At 41.4% G+C, this 17,548-nt stretch overlaps 1 protein-coding gene across 4 annotated transcripts in view; it reads right to left on the reverse strand.

The window, feature by feature from the left end:
• Positions 1-17,548, reverse strand: part of LRGUK (leucine rich repeats and guanylate kinase domain containing) — a 108,302-nt gene that overhangs the window by 15,681 nt on the left and 75,073 nt on the right. For 2 of the 4 annotated variants that reach the window (XR_008296624.1, XM_015073048.3), the window contains exon 16: positions 10,408-10,547. The exons of the other annotated variants lie outside the window; for them this stretch is intronic. Coding sequence is in view for 1 of the 2 variants with exons in the window: in XM_015073048.3 (XP_014928534.2) it covers positions 10,408-10,547 (140 nt within the window). In the remaining variant the exon portion in view is untranslated. The remainder of the gene's footprint in view (positions 1-10,407; positions 10,548-17,548) is intronic. 4 annotated transcript variants of the gene reach the window in all.

Consider the following 17,548-nt stretch of genomic DNA (forward strand, 5'->3'; position numbering starts at 1 on the left):
ATAAAAGACCCATTTGTAAAGGGATTTATAACAGCATTTGTTTAAACAGCAATCTTCGCTTGCAGAAACTTAATATGAAATAAACCTGTTTCGACTTTAATGTCACTCCCAGCCTCCTCTCTACCTTGATATTTAGTTAAAATCCCATAGGAAATGACAACAAACCAGTATTCCAGTGGAAGAATAACGCCAAAGGCATGGTCGTGAGCCCACACCTCCAGGCTAACACCTAGTTTAGCCTTGGGGGCTAGCATCATATCAAGTGGTTGCATGTGTTTGGGGGAATTCTTCAAGAGTCGATTTTTAGGGGTTAAGTGCATGTGATTCTAAAAACACCCTTGAAAACTGTTTAAATAAGTCCATAAATACACCTAAATTGTTTCATACTACTATAAAATTACTATATATTGACCAACTTTGCTGTACTATTCACTCTCAGGTTATTTTGTTATTATTTTTCCTCAAATTATCTCTATAGCAGCACATATATTTTCTATTGTGGTTTTGCTTTATACCATCTTTACTTTTTTTTCTATATTAATTAGTGGTTTAAATTATATCATGACTAGGAAGATGACAGTACCAGTGGAAGCACAGTTTGGATCTTTCAGAATTCCCACACAAAAACTAGTTACAGCAAGCAGACAGCAAACTAAAAAAATATATCAAAATATTTACAAGAAAATTAGGTGGCAAGATATCCCTACAACCCCCAAATAAAGGTGATCATAGCCGCAACACCGCACGGTACCAGTGTCCATGTGAGAGGAAGCCAAAGGAAGCAGCAGGGGGACTAAAAGAGCTGAGAACAGGAGACCTTCAAAATGGCCAAAAGTATTCACTGGAAAGAAAAGCAGCACCATTGGGCGCCACAGCTGGAATACAGCAGGGCCCGTTCTCACTCTAGTAGTGGGTAAGGATAAAGGGTCCGCAGTGAGTCCTGTAGGAGCTGCATCAACTGTGACTTTTTTGTAATGTTTTTATATGTTTGTGTATTTTTGAGAGAGACAGAGCAAGAGTGGGGGAGGGCAGAAGAGATGGAGACACAGACTCTGAAGCAGGCTCTGGGCTCTGAGCTGTCAGCACAGAGCCCGAGGGGGTGCTCGAACTCACAAATCATGAGATCATGACCGGAGCCAAAGTCAGATGCTTAACCAACTGAGCCACCCAGGTGCCCTTCAACTGTGACTTCTTGACACCGACCCACTATGGTTCTTTTCTAAGACAGGACCCCACACTAAAGAAAAGCTGATGGGAGCAGAATAAAAATTAGTTAGGACAGAGGAAACAGAGACAAAGAAAAGAGAACATCTAGACCAAAGTGGTGGAGGGGAACAGAGCCAGGAAACCCCTAAAAGAAGGCTGCTGTATATTTTAACACAACTTGAAAGAACCATGCTTCCTTATAAATGTTTGAGAGAACTAATTTCCCATAAAAATGAGAAACTTTTGGGACGCCTGGGTGGCTCAGTCGGTTAAGTGTCTGACTTCGGCTCAGGTCATGATCTCGTGGTTGGTGGATTCGAGCCCCATGTCAGGCTCTGTGCTGACAGCTCAGAGCCTGAAGCCTGCTTTGGATTCTGTGTCTCCCTCTCTCTCTGCCCCTCCCCTGCTCTAGCTCTGTCTCTCTCAAAATAAATAAACGTTAAAAAAATTTTTTTTAAACTTTCTAGTAAAATCCCAAAGCTATTATTTTAAAAAAGAGAAAATGGAGAATAACACTTCTACATACAAGGAAAGCATGCTCACCAAACAGATAAAGTCTGTAATCTATCATTTCAAAATTAACTAAAAGACATTAAGGAAATGACACAAAACATTAAGGAACAAATAACTTACAAATTTTAAAAAAGTTTATTTTGAGGGAGAGGGGCAGAGCAGAGCCTGACGCAGGCCTCGATCTCACGAACCACAAGACCATGACCTGAGCCAAACCACGAGTTGGACACCTAACTGACTGAGCCAGCCAAGAGCCCCACAATTTTTAAAACTTCTAAGTGAGGTGACAGAACTCAAGAAAGAACTAGAAATAGGGGGGAAAAAAAGAGTCACCTAAGAAATGAAAACTAAACCAGAAGGAATATAAGAGTGAATAACACGCACACATAATGCCTTCAGAGGAACAGAAAGTGAATGAAGGAAATTTTTTAAATTCAAAAAGAAATGAAGAAAGAGGTAAAAAGATTCAAGAGAAGATGACAAATATTAAAGACAGGCAAAGAAGATCCAACATACACACAGTAAGAGTCCTTGAGAAAGAAACCAAAACAAGGAAACCCGTTAGGTCGTAAAAACTACAATTCAAGTCTAAAGTATGACAGATGCTCATCGGCAGGCAATGCTGTCCCCACAGCCCTTTCTGGATCTAGCAGAGAATAAGCCTCGACAACAAAACTAGTGAAGACACTGGCCTGAGGCCTAATGGTAAGTATCAAGTGTGCGCATACTTGAGAACTAAGACAAAATGAGAATTAAAAGGGAGCGAGCACATGACTGTGCACTGAGAGTGTCGCTGTAGCCCCGCCTTAAACAAACTGGGGTGGAGAACATTTGCAAACAAAATACTTTTAACCATTTTCCGTTTTTATACTGGGGGCTAGTAGCATTGGCATTGTCATCCTGAGACTCTTCTATATGTGATCTAGAAAAAACAAGGGAGAAGTTTAGTGACATTGGAGTTCTATCATCTCCCATGTCTTTCAGAATCAGGATTCTCAGTGTGGAAGAAAGATATGTCACAGAGGAGAAGATGAGTAAAAATCCTCACGTCTTGAATCTGAATTGGAAATATTAAGTTGAACTCATGAAATATTTTATCTATCCACAGAAAAGGGCTAGAAACAATGACCACCCCAATAGCAATGAGCACTCTGTTCCTAGCGACTTGCATTACCATCTTCTGCTTAAAGGAACCAGAGCTTCTTGGAGAATAGGGGGGTTACGGGTTGGAGTAGGTAATGAACTAAAGAGCGTAGAATATCTGGTCCTAACAGAAAGCAGGATGGCAACCCAAGTCGACATAGGTCATGTTAAAGGACACAGGAGCCAACCTGAAGAGGCTCACACTGGCCAAAGGGAGGATAGTTTGAGTTTCAATAAGGTTACAAAATGCAGTGGGTAGATACCGTTCAATAAGCACAAATCAAGAACAGAATGATCACAAATAATATTTAAAAATTAATTGGTCACCTTCAGAGACTAATAGGAAACCATTATTTTGAAAAAAGCACTTAGACTGCTGATCCTATCTGACCTGTGTCACTTGGTGACCAGGTGGTAGAAGAGAGTAGCATCTCTTTGTAGTACTATTGCATCTAATAAATCCGGTGGATGTGGAAAGCGCTCTTCTTTTGGAGTCAAAACAGACATTGCTAAGCTGTGTGATCTTGGACAAGCTCCCTGAGCTGAGCTTCCTCCCAGTCTCGAAAGGAAGTGGTGCTTAGTGGATGCTGGTGCCCCATATTTTGTCACCACAGATTCCCCTTGTCACTGGCTTTCATACAGTCAGGTACTTTGTAGGACTGGACTGGCCTCGTCTGCCCCACGCGTACATTTGCTAAATGGGCTTTGAGTGAATCAATCATTCAGCAACTTCTTTTCTGGAGAATCGGCTCTCAGTAAGCCGGCCTGCCCCACGAGTGAGGGTGTTCCCTAAGAGAGTCAGAAGACCCGGCTGAAGAAACATACAAGTGAAGGCCAAGTGAAGGTTGAAAATCGAGCTGCTTCTTTCTGGAAGGCAAAGATGTCGCCACAGTTCCAGAGCAGAAAGTATTCACCAAGCCATCATAACCTTCACGTGTGCGTTCCAGGGAGCCAGCCATTGAAAAAGGGGTTGTGTCAGGGAGGGAAAATGAGGTATAGTGTTATGTGACAAAACGCAAGAACTCTGACTTCTGTAATCAATAGTAATAAAGTGAGTCTTGTATAAACAAAACCTCTCACTGCATAGGGTTTGTTATGTACTTTTTGCAGCAGTAAGAAAAGAGCTGCGCACCTTTTTTTTTTTTTTTTTTTTTTGTACTCAAACCTTAAAAGAAAATTGGGTTTAAGAAGTAAGGTTGATCAAAATTTTATTTACAGCTCTCCAGGAATCTTTCAGAGAAGTTCAAATTAATATGCTCTGGGAGTCACTCGGAAAAGTAAGTACCATTTAAGCTGAGAAGAGAGAAGAAATATAGCAACAAGGATTGTATAAGCAAGGAATAAGGAAATAAACTGAATACTTTATTACCATTTAAACTCCTGTGAAATTATGGTCATATTCATTGAAAGCATTTCATATTGATAAGCTATTTAGAGTCACAAGCAAGAAAAATGATGTTAGCAGAGGTTTTTCAAACTTGAAGAACAAAGAATACTATTCTTCGACATTTCTTTTCTAACAAAGACAAGCCATTTGGGTCCCAGTGATCCCAGAGATGAGGAACAAAAATCAGCTGTCAATATATTAAGCAGAGGTAATACTGAGACTATCTCCATGCTCCGTTGGCCCATTTTCTACTCAGAGAAAGAAGGCAGTAGTAGAAGGACTAGAGATACACCGACGAGAAGAGACTAGAGGGGTCTCTACCAGACGGTACGTTTAGTAAGCACAGGGATGAGTTCTACTTCATTCTAGTGTCTAGAACAGGGTCTGGTAAGCAAATACCTGATATGTACTGAAAAGCAAATCCTGATCCTACATACCTGGTAGGAATTCAACAGATTCAAGACGTGTGAGAAGAACAGAAGACGTACCAGTGAGAAGGAAGGCAGGAGAAGGGAACGCATTAGGGCAGGAAAGGGGAGGGGAAGGGAGCCTTCTGCAAATGGGAATGGACTGGATGGCTAGGACAGCAAAGGCTCTTCCCAGGCTTGCTAAATTCGCAATGACAGACTGAACTCAGCCTCCAACAACTATCACTCAGACTATGGACACTACTTTCACACATGGCCACACTTCCCTCAGCTCATTATTCCCCTTCTCCCAGATCTACATCCAGTGGGACAGGAAAGTAAATCTCAGGTCTTAACCGCTCCCACCCTACTGTGGCCTACTGCTGTGGTCTGGAGTCCTCACTCTCTTCAAACCCTTCAGCCCGATTGTGCAGTTGGACCTTTGGTTTTGATTGCAGCATCACCCTCGGACTACCCCCTTGTAGACTTGATTTTTCAAGCTGCAGGAAATCCCACTCACCCCCAGAGAGGTTAAGTAACTCACTGAGGCTTGTCCAGCTAACGAACAAACAAATGATATTCATTCTACTGCACCAGGTGCCCTCCTAAACCCCACAAGTGCCAGCATCCCTCACATCTTTTTCAACCTTTACCACCTTCTTCCCCCTCCCTAGATAAGCACTCTCCCGACTTTATGGTATCCGCTTTTTTTGTTATACTTTTATCACCTAAACACCCTAAGTATTATGGTTTACTATTGCCAATTTTTTTTCAAAAAATTTTTTTAATGTCTATTTATTTTTGAGAGACAGAAAGAGCATGAGCAGGGGAGGAGCAGGAAAGAGCGAAGACACAGAATCCAAAGCAGGCTCCAGGCTCTGAGCTGTTAGCACAGAGCCCAATGCAGGGCTCAAACTCAAGGACCACGAGAACATGATCTGAGCTGAAGTCGGATGCTTAACCAACTGAGCCACTCAGGTGCCCCTAGTATTGCCAATTTTTAAACTATGTATTAATAGAATCATACAATATGTATTATTTAGAGTCAATCATTCTTTGGCCCAACAGCATGTTAGCAAGATACATCCATGGAGCAAAGTTGGATCACTTTCATTACTGCACATATTTCACTCTATGAATATTCAAAATTTTATTCGGCCAATCTACTGCTAACGGACACTTGAGCTTCCAGTTTGGAAACTGCTGTGCACAAGGGTACCATAAACATTCTTGCACACATCTTCCAGTGCCCATAGCCGCACATTTCTTTTGGAATACCACTGCTGAGGCATAGGGTACAAATGCCCACCTATTCTCTAAAGCGTACAAAGTGAACCTTCTATCAGTTGTCTTACAAGAATTTCCACTGCTCCACATCTCAACAGTCAGCTCATAATTTCAGCACTTCTGGTTTATGCATAGTGGTATCTCACTGTGGCTATAATTTGCATTTCCTGGTAATGAGGTTGCCTATCTCTTCACCTGATTATTGGCCATCTAGATACTATCCTTTGTGAAGAGATTCTTCCCTGAGCCATTTTTTCTTAATAGTTTATAAAAGTTCTTTATATATTCTAAGTAAAAGCCTTTGGCCAGTTTTGGTTATTGCAAATATCATCTCCCTCTGTGTCGTTTGTCTTTTTTTCTCTTTAATACTGTTTTTTTTTAATTAACAAAAGTTTCTAATTTTAATGCTCCTCAACATTTTAAATGTTTAAACTCTTCCTTCGTAATTAGTATTACGTTTAAGGAATCTACACCTGCCTCAAAGTCATAAATATCTTCTTACCTTATCTTCTAGCAATATTATTGCTTTGTCTTTCACATTAACATAGATAATCCACCTTAAATTTTGCAATCACATCTTGCAGTTAGAAACTGTGCTCAAGAAAAGGTAGAGTACTTGAATACAGGGATGAGACAGAAAGGCGTCGTGTGCACGGAGAGTTTGGGTGGGTATGAGCACAGAGGAAGACCACCGTCTTCAACATGAGAGGGAAGGAGCTTCAGAGAAACAGGACCCAGAAAGGAAATTTCCACCTATCCATTACTGTCAAATGGCTCCCTTGACAGTTTCTAAAGGTGAATATGAACACATTATATCTACAGTTAAGAGACACCAAAAAAGCACAAAAATTTCTACTTTTTTTTTTTGAACAATTTACGATACAGGTTTTTGACAGGAAGTTGCAATTACTTTCTTCAATCCACTAAAAAAGGCTTCAGAAATACATGGAAATTTATGTTGGGAAAGTAAAATGAGGAAAAACAACATCTTCTCCAAAAGGTTACAGTGAAAGGTATGGGAGATCATTTACATGAAAGCCCTTTCCAAATTACAAATGTGTGTAGGGGCTATTTATGTTCTCTAACATAACATGGTAACATCTCTATAGGCTTCTGCTGTCATGTTGCCCCTTTTGCATGTTAACAGCCGTGCAAAAGGTTAATAACCTAAATCTGATAAATGCTTACAATTTAAAAATAGCATTGAATTCATAAGCTTTAAAAGAAAATAAAGCACTAAAAATAACTTTAAGCACATTCGCCCCATATATATGACAGCGTAGTCTAGTATTTTGCTTGTATTTTGTGTGTATTTCTGAAGAATGTAGCTGTTGGCCGTGGGGGGATGTGATCTGCTTCTTTGTGAAGCTATTGTTACATTGTATCTCTACCAGCTCCCACGGAAAAGATACCAGAACCTCCAGGCTGCACGGGGTTTGAGCGATGTTACCATCCTGGATCGGTCACTGCCAACCCTCTAACACCATAGATGTTCCAGACCAGACCACAGATGCTCTAGATTACAGGGCTGAGTGGTTTCTCAGGGAGGTGACTGCAGGTAAGGAACGACCTGGCTAAAAGTTCACGAGGCTCCTTTTGACCACAAGTGGTAGGTAACACCTGCACCCCTTCTCCATGTACCACCACCAAGGTGGCCCCTTCTACCCTCGCATTGCCTTTTTATCATATCCTTCCCTCTCCAGTTTCTCCATACTGTTCATTAATTTCATACTGACACGTTGGCCAGGAATTATAGCTAAGAACACATAGTGGGGGGGGGGGTTCCCCCTCTCTGTTCTTCTTATCCTCTCTTCTCACTCCTAAATACCCGAGTGCCCCTGACCAGACAAAAGCTATCTTTAATGAAGCCTGAAAGTTTTCTAACAGGTAAAATTCAGACTGGTCGTGTTGAAATAAATCATGAATACCCACTAACTGGCAGAGGGGTGTGAGTTTCTCCTCCGTGTGTGTGAGGTTGTTATGGCAGGACAGCAGAACTGGGATGCGAGCCGGTTGGTGACGCTGCCAGGACACGGACCCATCATGAAGGAGTAAGTACGGCCAAGGATTTGTGTTCTAGGGTTTACACTATGGATACGCCATGTCCTGGGGACACAAAGGAGAACATACATTTGAAAATCTAAGCCCCAGGGGCGCCTGGGTGGCTCAGTTGGTTGGGCGTCCAACTTCGGCTCAGGTCATGATGTCGCGTATCATGGGTTCGAGCCCCGCGTCGGGCTCTGTGCTGACAGTTCAGAGCCTGGAGCCTGCTTCAGATTCTGTGTCTCCCTCTCTCTCTGCCCCCTCCCCTGCTTGAGCTCTATCTCTCTCAAAAATAAACGTTAAAAAAAAGAAAAGAAAAAAAAAATCTAAGCCCCGACAAGCATAAAATCATACTATCCAAGGACAGGATAACAAGGGCAGAGAGAAAGGGGTAGACTGAGCTGAAAGGAGCTGGATTTCCCAGGATGGAAGGATCGAGGCTGGTAGGCTCCTCGTGGAGAGAGAGGAGGTAACTCCTCTTCCCCAATTTTCCAGGATGGGGTAAACCTCAAGATCCTTGATCTTGATCCAAAGAATGGGAGTGATCCCGGCTGCTAATGACTGATATTTGACTTCCCACAGATCCTGGTGAATGGGAACAATTCCAGATCTAATCTATTTTGGATAAATATGATGTTTCCTGCACTTAAGTATCATGACATGAATTCCTTTTTTTTTTTTTAACTTATTTATTTTTGAGAGACAGAGAGAGACAGAGCACAAGTGGGGGGAGGGGCAGAGAAAGAAGCAGACACAGAATCTGAAGCAGGCTCCAGGCTCCGAGCTGTCAGCACAGAGCCCGACGCGGGGCTCCAACTCATGAACTGCGAGATCACGACCTGAGCCAAAGTCAGATGCTTAACTGACTGAGTCACCCAGGCGCCCCAATGAATTCCTATTATTTATAAATGTTTGGAGTGCACCCACTGTCTGTGCTGTTTAAGAAGCCCTCATCCGTACCTGTGCCTTTTGCCCTGCCCCAGGTGACTGGACAGTTAGGTTCTCTTGCCTTCTACAATATGAATTCAAGAGACAGAGAGAAGTGGCCAGGAATTGTGAGCACACAGCCAAGAGGCCATGGCGAGTCAGGGCTGGTGTGCGTGAGAATGAGTTCATGTTATGTGCGAGGGAAGCCTGAGTGAGTGGAGGAGGCTGGCCAGGAGAGAGAAGACAAAAGGAGAGAGAAACAGGGGCAGAGATGACAGGAACTTGATGCCTCTGGAAGGCGGAGGAACCCCAGCACCTCACTTTCTAATCCTAACGCTGGTCAGCTCCTGTGAGGTCTATACCTCATCCATGCTCGTGACGCACTGTGAATCCACTCGTTCATGTGTTTTATATGGAACGACCTCTTACTGAAGCTGACTTGAATGGATATCTGTGTCTTGTACCTGCAACACTGTCATTTTATGACTTAATCCAAGTACGCTGCAGAGCTACGCCTGTATACACTGCAGCCCGAGACTCTTCGTCTGAAGTAACCAGTCTGATTCTCTTGACCTGCCCGCGGCTCTGACTTTAGAAGGTGATATAATTATTTGCTTAGAACAGCCTAGCCTTGGGGCACTTGGGTGGCTCAGTCAGCTGAGACTCTGACTCTTGATTTTGGCTCAGGTCATGCATGATCTCATGGTTTGTGAGATCGAGCCCTGTGTCGGGCTCTGTGCTACATACAGCCTGCTTGGGATTCTCTGCCTCTGTCTCTCTCTCTCTCTCTCTCTCTCTCAAAAGTAAATAAGCAAACACTAAAAAGAGGAAGAGGAAGAACATTTTAGCCTTAAGGAAAAACAAAGTAGGACCTGACAACCAAAAGCCAAGTCCTGTGGAATCGGTGATGACGGCAGTGGCCATGATCTAGGCCTCTTCAGATTCCCAGATTGTCCTATGAAACTATTAGGGGGAAAATGAGCACAACCTAATTTCCATGCAGAGCCAACAATGCACTCCATACTCCCGCACACACTGATTTTTCTGAGTTGTCAAAGAACTGAACTGGGGCAGAGTCACATGACGGGCTTGTGTGCTGCAAACTTCTACACCATGGCCTCTGAGCGGGCTCGCTCTGAAGGCTTGGCACGACAACACTCAGAAACTTACCCCAACAAGAAAGCAAATTTTCTCTCGAAATGCGTATTTCACTGCGTTTATTCTGTTGCGGCGCTTTTTCTATCCTTGTAACTAGGAGAGCTGAGTTTTGCCTGGGAAGCTGGGGAAAGGTAGTCACCAAAGCCACACTGGATGCCCTTTGTAGAGCCCACGTCTATTCTCACAAGTGTAGAAAGAGGCCAAAAATTTGTCTTCAGCGATACCAGAGAAGAACTTTGGCGAAAGTTGGTCTCAAAATGCCAAATCTCCTCCGGGCCCGACCCGTGTAGTGTTCAGTAGGGGCCCAGCCCCCTCCACCCCTCCACCCCTCCTTACCACTGGGGTTTTTTTGGCTGAAAGTTTGGCCCACAGTTTCACAAAGTAGTTTCTGTCTGTAGCATCCAGGAAATCACACAAACTGGTGGCAGTGAGCTTGCTAGAAGCCTCTTCAGATTTCAGCTGGGGTGTCTCCACATCTGGGAGAGAAGGAACCAAGGTTTAAAAATCAAAAGGCATGAAGTAAGATAAGGGAACTTTCTGAAGGAAGAGAAATGCCTTATCTCTGGATGGGTCTAAAACACAGCAAAACTGAATATTGAAAGTCTGTGCATTTCAACCTGAAAAGTGAGATAATTACAGATATGTCTTAGAAAACAAGGTAATAGTTATCACTGATTATAATAAAGTCAGGCCACAGCACCTAGTAGACGTGCCTGGGAGTATACTTAGTGCTCATCAATGCAGGCATATAAAGGGCATTGAAGTAAACCTTGGCTCATACAATACCTTCCAGATATGTAACTGAGAAGTCACACTGATAATTACTTTCCATTCAACAAAATTCTTCTAAAGGGCTAGAAGAAAATAAAGCATGCAATGCTGAAAAGAAACTTAAAAAAAAGAATGCAATGGATACTGATGTGGTCACCACTTAACAGAATTTACTCATAAATAATGCTGAAAGTTTCCTTTAAAACATTAGAATGTCCAGCGACCTAGAATATAAAGCTAAAATTTTATTACCATTCATCTATAGAGAGCCTTAGTGTAAGTGCCTTTGGATATATACAAACATTAAAACTTTCAGGAATATTGCCTTAAAAATGCTAAAATAGGGGTACCTGGGTGGCCCAGTTGGTGAAGCGTCTCGACTCTTGGTTTCGGCTCAGGTCATGATCCCACAGTTCATGAGATTGAGCCTCGTGTTGGGCTCTGTGCTGACAGCTCAGAGCCTGCTTGGGATTCTCTCTCTCCCTTCCTCTCTGCCCCTCCCCCACTCATGCTAGCTCGGGCCTGCTCTCTTTCAAAATAGATAAACTTAAAAAAAAAAAAAAAGAAAAAGCATTAATTTTTTTTAAAATCCTAAAATAAATGATTTCCACATGTCCGCCGTCTGCTCTGAGCAGACGTGGGAAGTTCTCCTCACCCAGAGACAACAAAACACTAGATGATGTGCAACAAGAGACTTGTTTTGTACACATAGCGAAGCTGAGAAGCCAAGGAAGAAAAATTTCCTCGTGCTGGAGGTAAAGGTCCCAAGTCAAAAGAGTGGGAATCAATGTCAAGAAGTCGGAGTGCTTCGGGGACTGAGGGAGGCCAGTCCGTGTTCTTGGTGCAGAAGACTTGGGCTCTTTGATAAGGGGGGGAGCTGGAAAGGGGGCATCTGGAAGTTTCGGCCCACAGACCCAGGGACTGTGCTCGGACAGAGAGTCTCACCTGGACCAGTGTCACCTGGACCGAGGGTGGAAACACCTGGGGGAAATCAGGCCTCTGATCCTGTGTTGTGTTGCATGCTGGTATGGAATCTGAACTCGAACTCCTACCAAATTGTGTGGCTATTGTGTGCCAATAAAATAAGGAAAAAGCTGTTGCAGATGAGTGCAAGTAATCATGTAGGGGAGGCTCAAGGTCCACACCCCAGCACCTGCCTCGAGTGAGAGAGAGACTCAGGAGGTGCAATGAATGAGCAAGTCTACACCCGAAGGATTCCAGTCTTCTTCGTTAAATCTTCATGATGGAAAAGCCATTCGATCCATATTTGTTGAGCATGTGCCAGACAGTGCTCTGGAGGCTGGGGATATAACAGTAGACAGAAGGTCCTGACCGGTGGGAATTACATTCTAATATTGGACACAAATAACACATCAGATAACGTCAGGTGGTAAGAAGTGCAACGAAGCAATGGGAAGCCAGATAAGGGGACAGAGTGAGAGATGGCACAATGGTCACAGAAGTCCTCTCTAGAGGAGCGACATCTGGACAGCGATCTAAAATCACAGGAAAAGCATTCAAGTAGCTGAGGCAAAACCATCTCACATAGAAAGAGGTGCTTTGTATAAGGACCCAGAAGCGTGCTTAACATAATTGAATAACAGTAAAAAAAAATCGACATGGCTGAAGCAAGAGGGAGAAAGTGGGGTGGAGAGGTTGGATCCTGTGTTCATTTAAAAGAAAGAGAGCCAGAGCCAGAGAGAGAGAGAGAGAAAGAGAGAGCGAGTGAGCTTGTTCCCTGATGGGACCCTAAGAAAGAGAGCATTGTGGAAAAGACCAGATGAATTTGAGAAAAGTTAAGATAAAAATTAAATAGAAGCTATATTCATTGAGGTCATTTCCACAAAATTACCATATGTATGTATGTGTGTGCGAGAGTGTGTACACACACATACACACAACATACACACAGGCACTTGCTCAAAATACAGTATTAGTGTCAGGGTTCCTTTTTCTACCTTTCTGAGAGGGAAGCAATCTGTATTATGGTGTGTGAACAAGTTAAGTTCAATCCAATGATGCAATGTAGCTACAATTCAACAATATAATGGCTTTATGGTTTCTCAATAATCAAACATTTTGGGTAACGATAGTGTGTTTACATTACTATTAAACTACATTGTAATGCCACCACTTTAATGACTTGGAACTTCCATAATGAAGAGTTCCATACAGTTCTTAAAGGAGTTTCTAATGTCTTAAGAGATCCTGCTTCTCAATTTAATATCTATGTGTATATTACCAACGTTATAACACCTTGCAACAACTCTTCTTAACATAATCTTCCTCAAAGTATCTAAATTAAAGACAACCTTGAGGCAACATTAAATCTATATATACAGTCCATAAAAACAACCAAGTTCTTCAGTATAAAGGTTAATTTTAACACCTACAATGAAGCACAACTGAATTCAATGATGCATGACAGATTTTTAAAGTTATTTTATGGATTAGTATCATTATTAAATGCAGGAAAATATAAATGAATTACCCGGAACAACCAGAAGTACATCTCAAATTAATTCCAAGTGGCTTAGACCTTGTATTTAGACTTCTATCCCTTTGCAGTCAAGTGAATTAAAATAATTTGCATAAATTTTAAAAGAAGCATAGAATCCAACCTAAATAACAAATGCGATGGGAGCCATGTACCTCAGAATAAGGCATTTTGAGTATATATTTAGTATCATATCATCACATAGACTAAACAAGGGCTTTTACTGCATAAAAGAGAAAATTAAAAATGTTGATGATCTGACATTACTGGCACAGAGCCATGTCAAGAGTAATAAAATTAGAATTTGGGGATCAGACAGTGAATATTTTGAGAAACAAAAATCCCTATTTTAATGGCCAATTTTTCTACATTCATAAGATTACTTATAGAGCAAAACAACTAAGTCCTTTTCCTGTTCAAAAATATGAGACTAGACACTTTAAATTATAAAGGTTTTAACATTTAAACGAGACCTTGGGGAAAAAATGAATCAACATTAGAATTTGTCTCCTTTTGGAAACAATTAGAAATGCATGTCTTGGAGGGGCGCCTGGGTGGCTCAGTTGGCTGAGCATCTGACTTCGGCTCAGGTCATGATCCTGTGGTTTGTGGGTTCGAGCCCCACGTTGGGCTCTGTGCTGACAGCTCAGAGCCTGGAGCCTGCTTCAGATTCTGTGTCTCCCTCTCTCTCTGCCCCTCCTCTGCTCATGCTGTCTCTCCCTCTCTTTCAAAAACAAATAAACATTAAAAAAATTAAAAAAAAAAGAAATCTATGTCTTGGAAATAGGCTTTTTCTTGCTAAAAAAATTGTTTTTAATGTTTATTTATTTAAAAAAAATTTTTTTTCAACGTTTATTTATTTTTGGGACAGAGAGAGACAGAGCATGAACGGGGGAGGAGCAGAGAGAGAGAGGGAGACACAGAATCGGAAACAGGCTCCAGTCTCTGAGCCATCAGCCCAGAGCCTGACGCGGGGCTCGAACTCCCGGACCGCGAGATCGTGACCTGGTTGAAGTCGGACGTTTAACCGACTGCGCCACCCAGGCGCCCCTAATGTTTATTTATTTTTGAGACAGAGACAGAACATGAACAGGGGAAGGGCAGAGAGAGAGGGAGACACAGAATCTGCAACAGGCTCCAGGCTCTGAGCTGACAGCACAGAGCCTGACGCGGGGCTCGAACTCACGAACCGTGAGATCGTGACCTGAGCCGAAGTCGGACACTTAACCGACTGAGCCACCCAGGTGCCCTGATAGGCTTTAATTTTCAAACAAAAGTTCTCAGCCAGATTTCAGTATCATTCATCTTTTCCCCCCACTCAAATGGGTTTTAAAAAAATGTTTATTTAGTAACAGTGAGGGTATTTTTTAACAAGAATAATATATCCCTACCATGATTAAATACATACACACACATAAAATATAAATACTTGTAAAATCACTGTAACAGTCTCAATACGTAAATATGTAACCATAAAAAAGGCCAAAACCAAATTAAAGCAAAATAACCTGTGATACAGTATTTGTTTATTTTTAATGAGACACTTACATAATTTGTAGTGGAAAATTAGAGAAAATCTCAGTTCAATAGGAAGTATTATCACAAAAGTAAATGTTCTGAAAAAAGCGATTTTTCTAGGACAGAATTAAATCTTGAAAGTCCTGTCTATCTGTGCTTCCAAGAAAGGAATAAAAGCAACCAAAAGAAAGTCATTTCACACAGTACCCATAATAATTTTCCATAGCAAAATAAGGTTTTATAGTAGGAAACTACCATCCCAGTCTAAGGAAGTAGAGTAATAATGTTCATGTAAAATGAATATACTTATTAAGATATTCTAACAGTCAAGTGCTCTTTTCTTCAGTTTCCAATCAAAGGAATAATCAGTGACTTAAACAGGGAACGGCTTCTGTATCAGGACAAAGCAAAGTATGTGAATGTGTATTCTCACCCAGAGAGAACGAGGTACAAAATAAAATGTTTCCTTACACTGAACTTCACACTTTCAAACCTCCTCAGTACAGCTGAACTAATGGACTCAGTACTTGCATCCTGTATTTAGAATGTCCTGATTAGAACATAAAACTGGGGTGCCTGGCTGGCTCAGTGGGAAGGGCATGGAACTCTTGATCTCAAGGTTTTGAGCTCCACGTTGGGTGTAGAGCTTAAAGGTAAGTAAATAAACTTAAAATAAAACATAGGACAATAGTACCCTGAATTTCAGGGTTGGTTTTTTTTTTTTTAGTTTTTTTAATGTTTGTTTATTTTTGACAGAGCGAGAGAGAGAGAGACAGACAGAGCATGAGTGGGGGAGGGGTAGAGAGAGGGAGACACAGAATCCGAAACAGGCTCCAGGCTCCGAGCTGTCAGCACAGAGCCTGACGCGGGGCTTGAACCCACGGACAGCAAGATCATGACCTGAGCTGAAGTCGGGTGCTCAACTGACTGAGCCACCCAGGTGCCCCAGGGTTTTTTGTTTGTTTGTTTTTGTTTTTATTGGATGAGTTTATTGTGGTAAGTTTCAAGAGTGGAAACATGATACATAAGATCTGCATGTGTATAGCATTTGGGCAAGAGGAAGGAGAATCAAAAAATAGGAAAGAAACCTTCAGGGAGCTTGAATACACACGAAAGACTTCTCCTTTAAGTATGATGTTTGATGATGAGGCTGATGATGGGACTTCCACCCAACTCCACGCTCCAGCTCCTGTTAAGTGCGAGGTACTTCCTGAAGGCTCATTCTTGAAGAACAACTCTTTCAAAGATGTTACTTCATTGGTCAATTCCTCTAGGAAAGACTTTTTTTTGGGGGGGGAGGGGTTTCTTCACTTTACTTTTCTTTGTCCAGGGAAACTGAAGGTCTTTGGATGGAGTAGCTTGTAGAAGTCAGTCTTTGTCTCAACCCACTACAAAAGGCAAACAAAATGCCTACAGTCTGGTAGTTCATTTCTGAGTCAAATAACGTGACAGCATTTACTGTCTAACCAAACTGAAACATAGAATATAAATGGCTTTGATTTTACCAATAAGGAAATAACAATAGTAAAGATAATAGATAACATTTATTAGCAGTGGGTGTTGTATGGAAGCTAATTTGACAATAAAGTTTTTTTTTTTTTTAAAGTTCATATCTGATACGAAAAAAAAAACATTTATTGAGCATGTACGATGGGCCAGGTGCTATGAAAAGTGTTTCATGTGTGTATCACAAGTAAATTTCATAATAAGCTCAGAACTGGTGTTTCCCTAACCTCACTTCTCCAAGCTGCGTGTTAACGCCCATGAATCTCTTGATCTCAGTTACATTTTGCTTCTTCCCAATATTATTCTAATTCTGTTTAAGCTCCTTAATTTGATCAAGGTTGTTTAAAGTTTTTTTTTTTAAAGGATTTTCAGAGAAGACCATCCTTTTTGCCAAATATTTCTGCCTACTTTGACCAGAGTTGTTAAATCCAATTCATGATAAAACGCTATTTAAAATGTTCTTCCCGCTTCCATGTTAACACTAACACTCATACACACTCTTACTATATGCCAGACGTTGGTTTTCAATATATGAACTCATTCAATCCCCACAATAATCTTGAGGTAGGTAGCGTTACTGTCCCTACATGAGAACTTTGTAACTTTGTAACTTGCCCAAGGTCACAACGCTGTATTAGTGCTGGAATTTCCAACGATTGATTGCTAGTGTCGATTTATGAATTCCTAAGGTTACAAACTTAAAAAAAAAAAAAAAAAAAAAAAAGGCCTCCAGCTTTTGCTTATCTTTCCTGCACTCTCAAAACCAGATTTGGTGGTCTGACATCATTGATCTATCATCAACACAAGGAAATGGTTAGGCTTTTCTCCTCTTTTTTGAATGTCTGGTCAATAAAGAAAAGTGATTTCCAGAATTATGTCTTTCACATTGAACTAAGCTATTAATTAAATTCATTTATGAACACATTGTGCTAGGTAGTATATAAATAGTGCAATTATCTAAAGTGGAATTCGGGGCATCTTTTATGTTAACAAGATGATTTCAGGGTTGTCATGGAGCAAAAGGAAAGGGAGTCAGCTAAGTACTTAGTGCAGAAAACACTATTGATCGAGATTTTTTTGGAGGTTTTTTTTTTTTTAAACTTTACCTAAGAATTCATTTTTTTGCACATGAAGTTTGGATAACATTTTCTCTGGGGTCTACTACTGACAAAGACCAAAACTGCC

Source organism: Acinonyx jubatus, chromosome A2, assembly GCF_027475565.1.
Source record: "Acinonyx jubatus isolate Ajub_Pintada_27869175 chromosome A2, VMU_Ajub_asm_v1.0, whole genome shotgun sequence".
In the NCBI taxonomy this organism is placed as follows: domain Eukaryota; kingdom Metazoa; phylum Chordata; class Mammalia; order Carnivora; family Felidae; genus Acinonyx; species Acinonyx jubatus.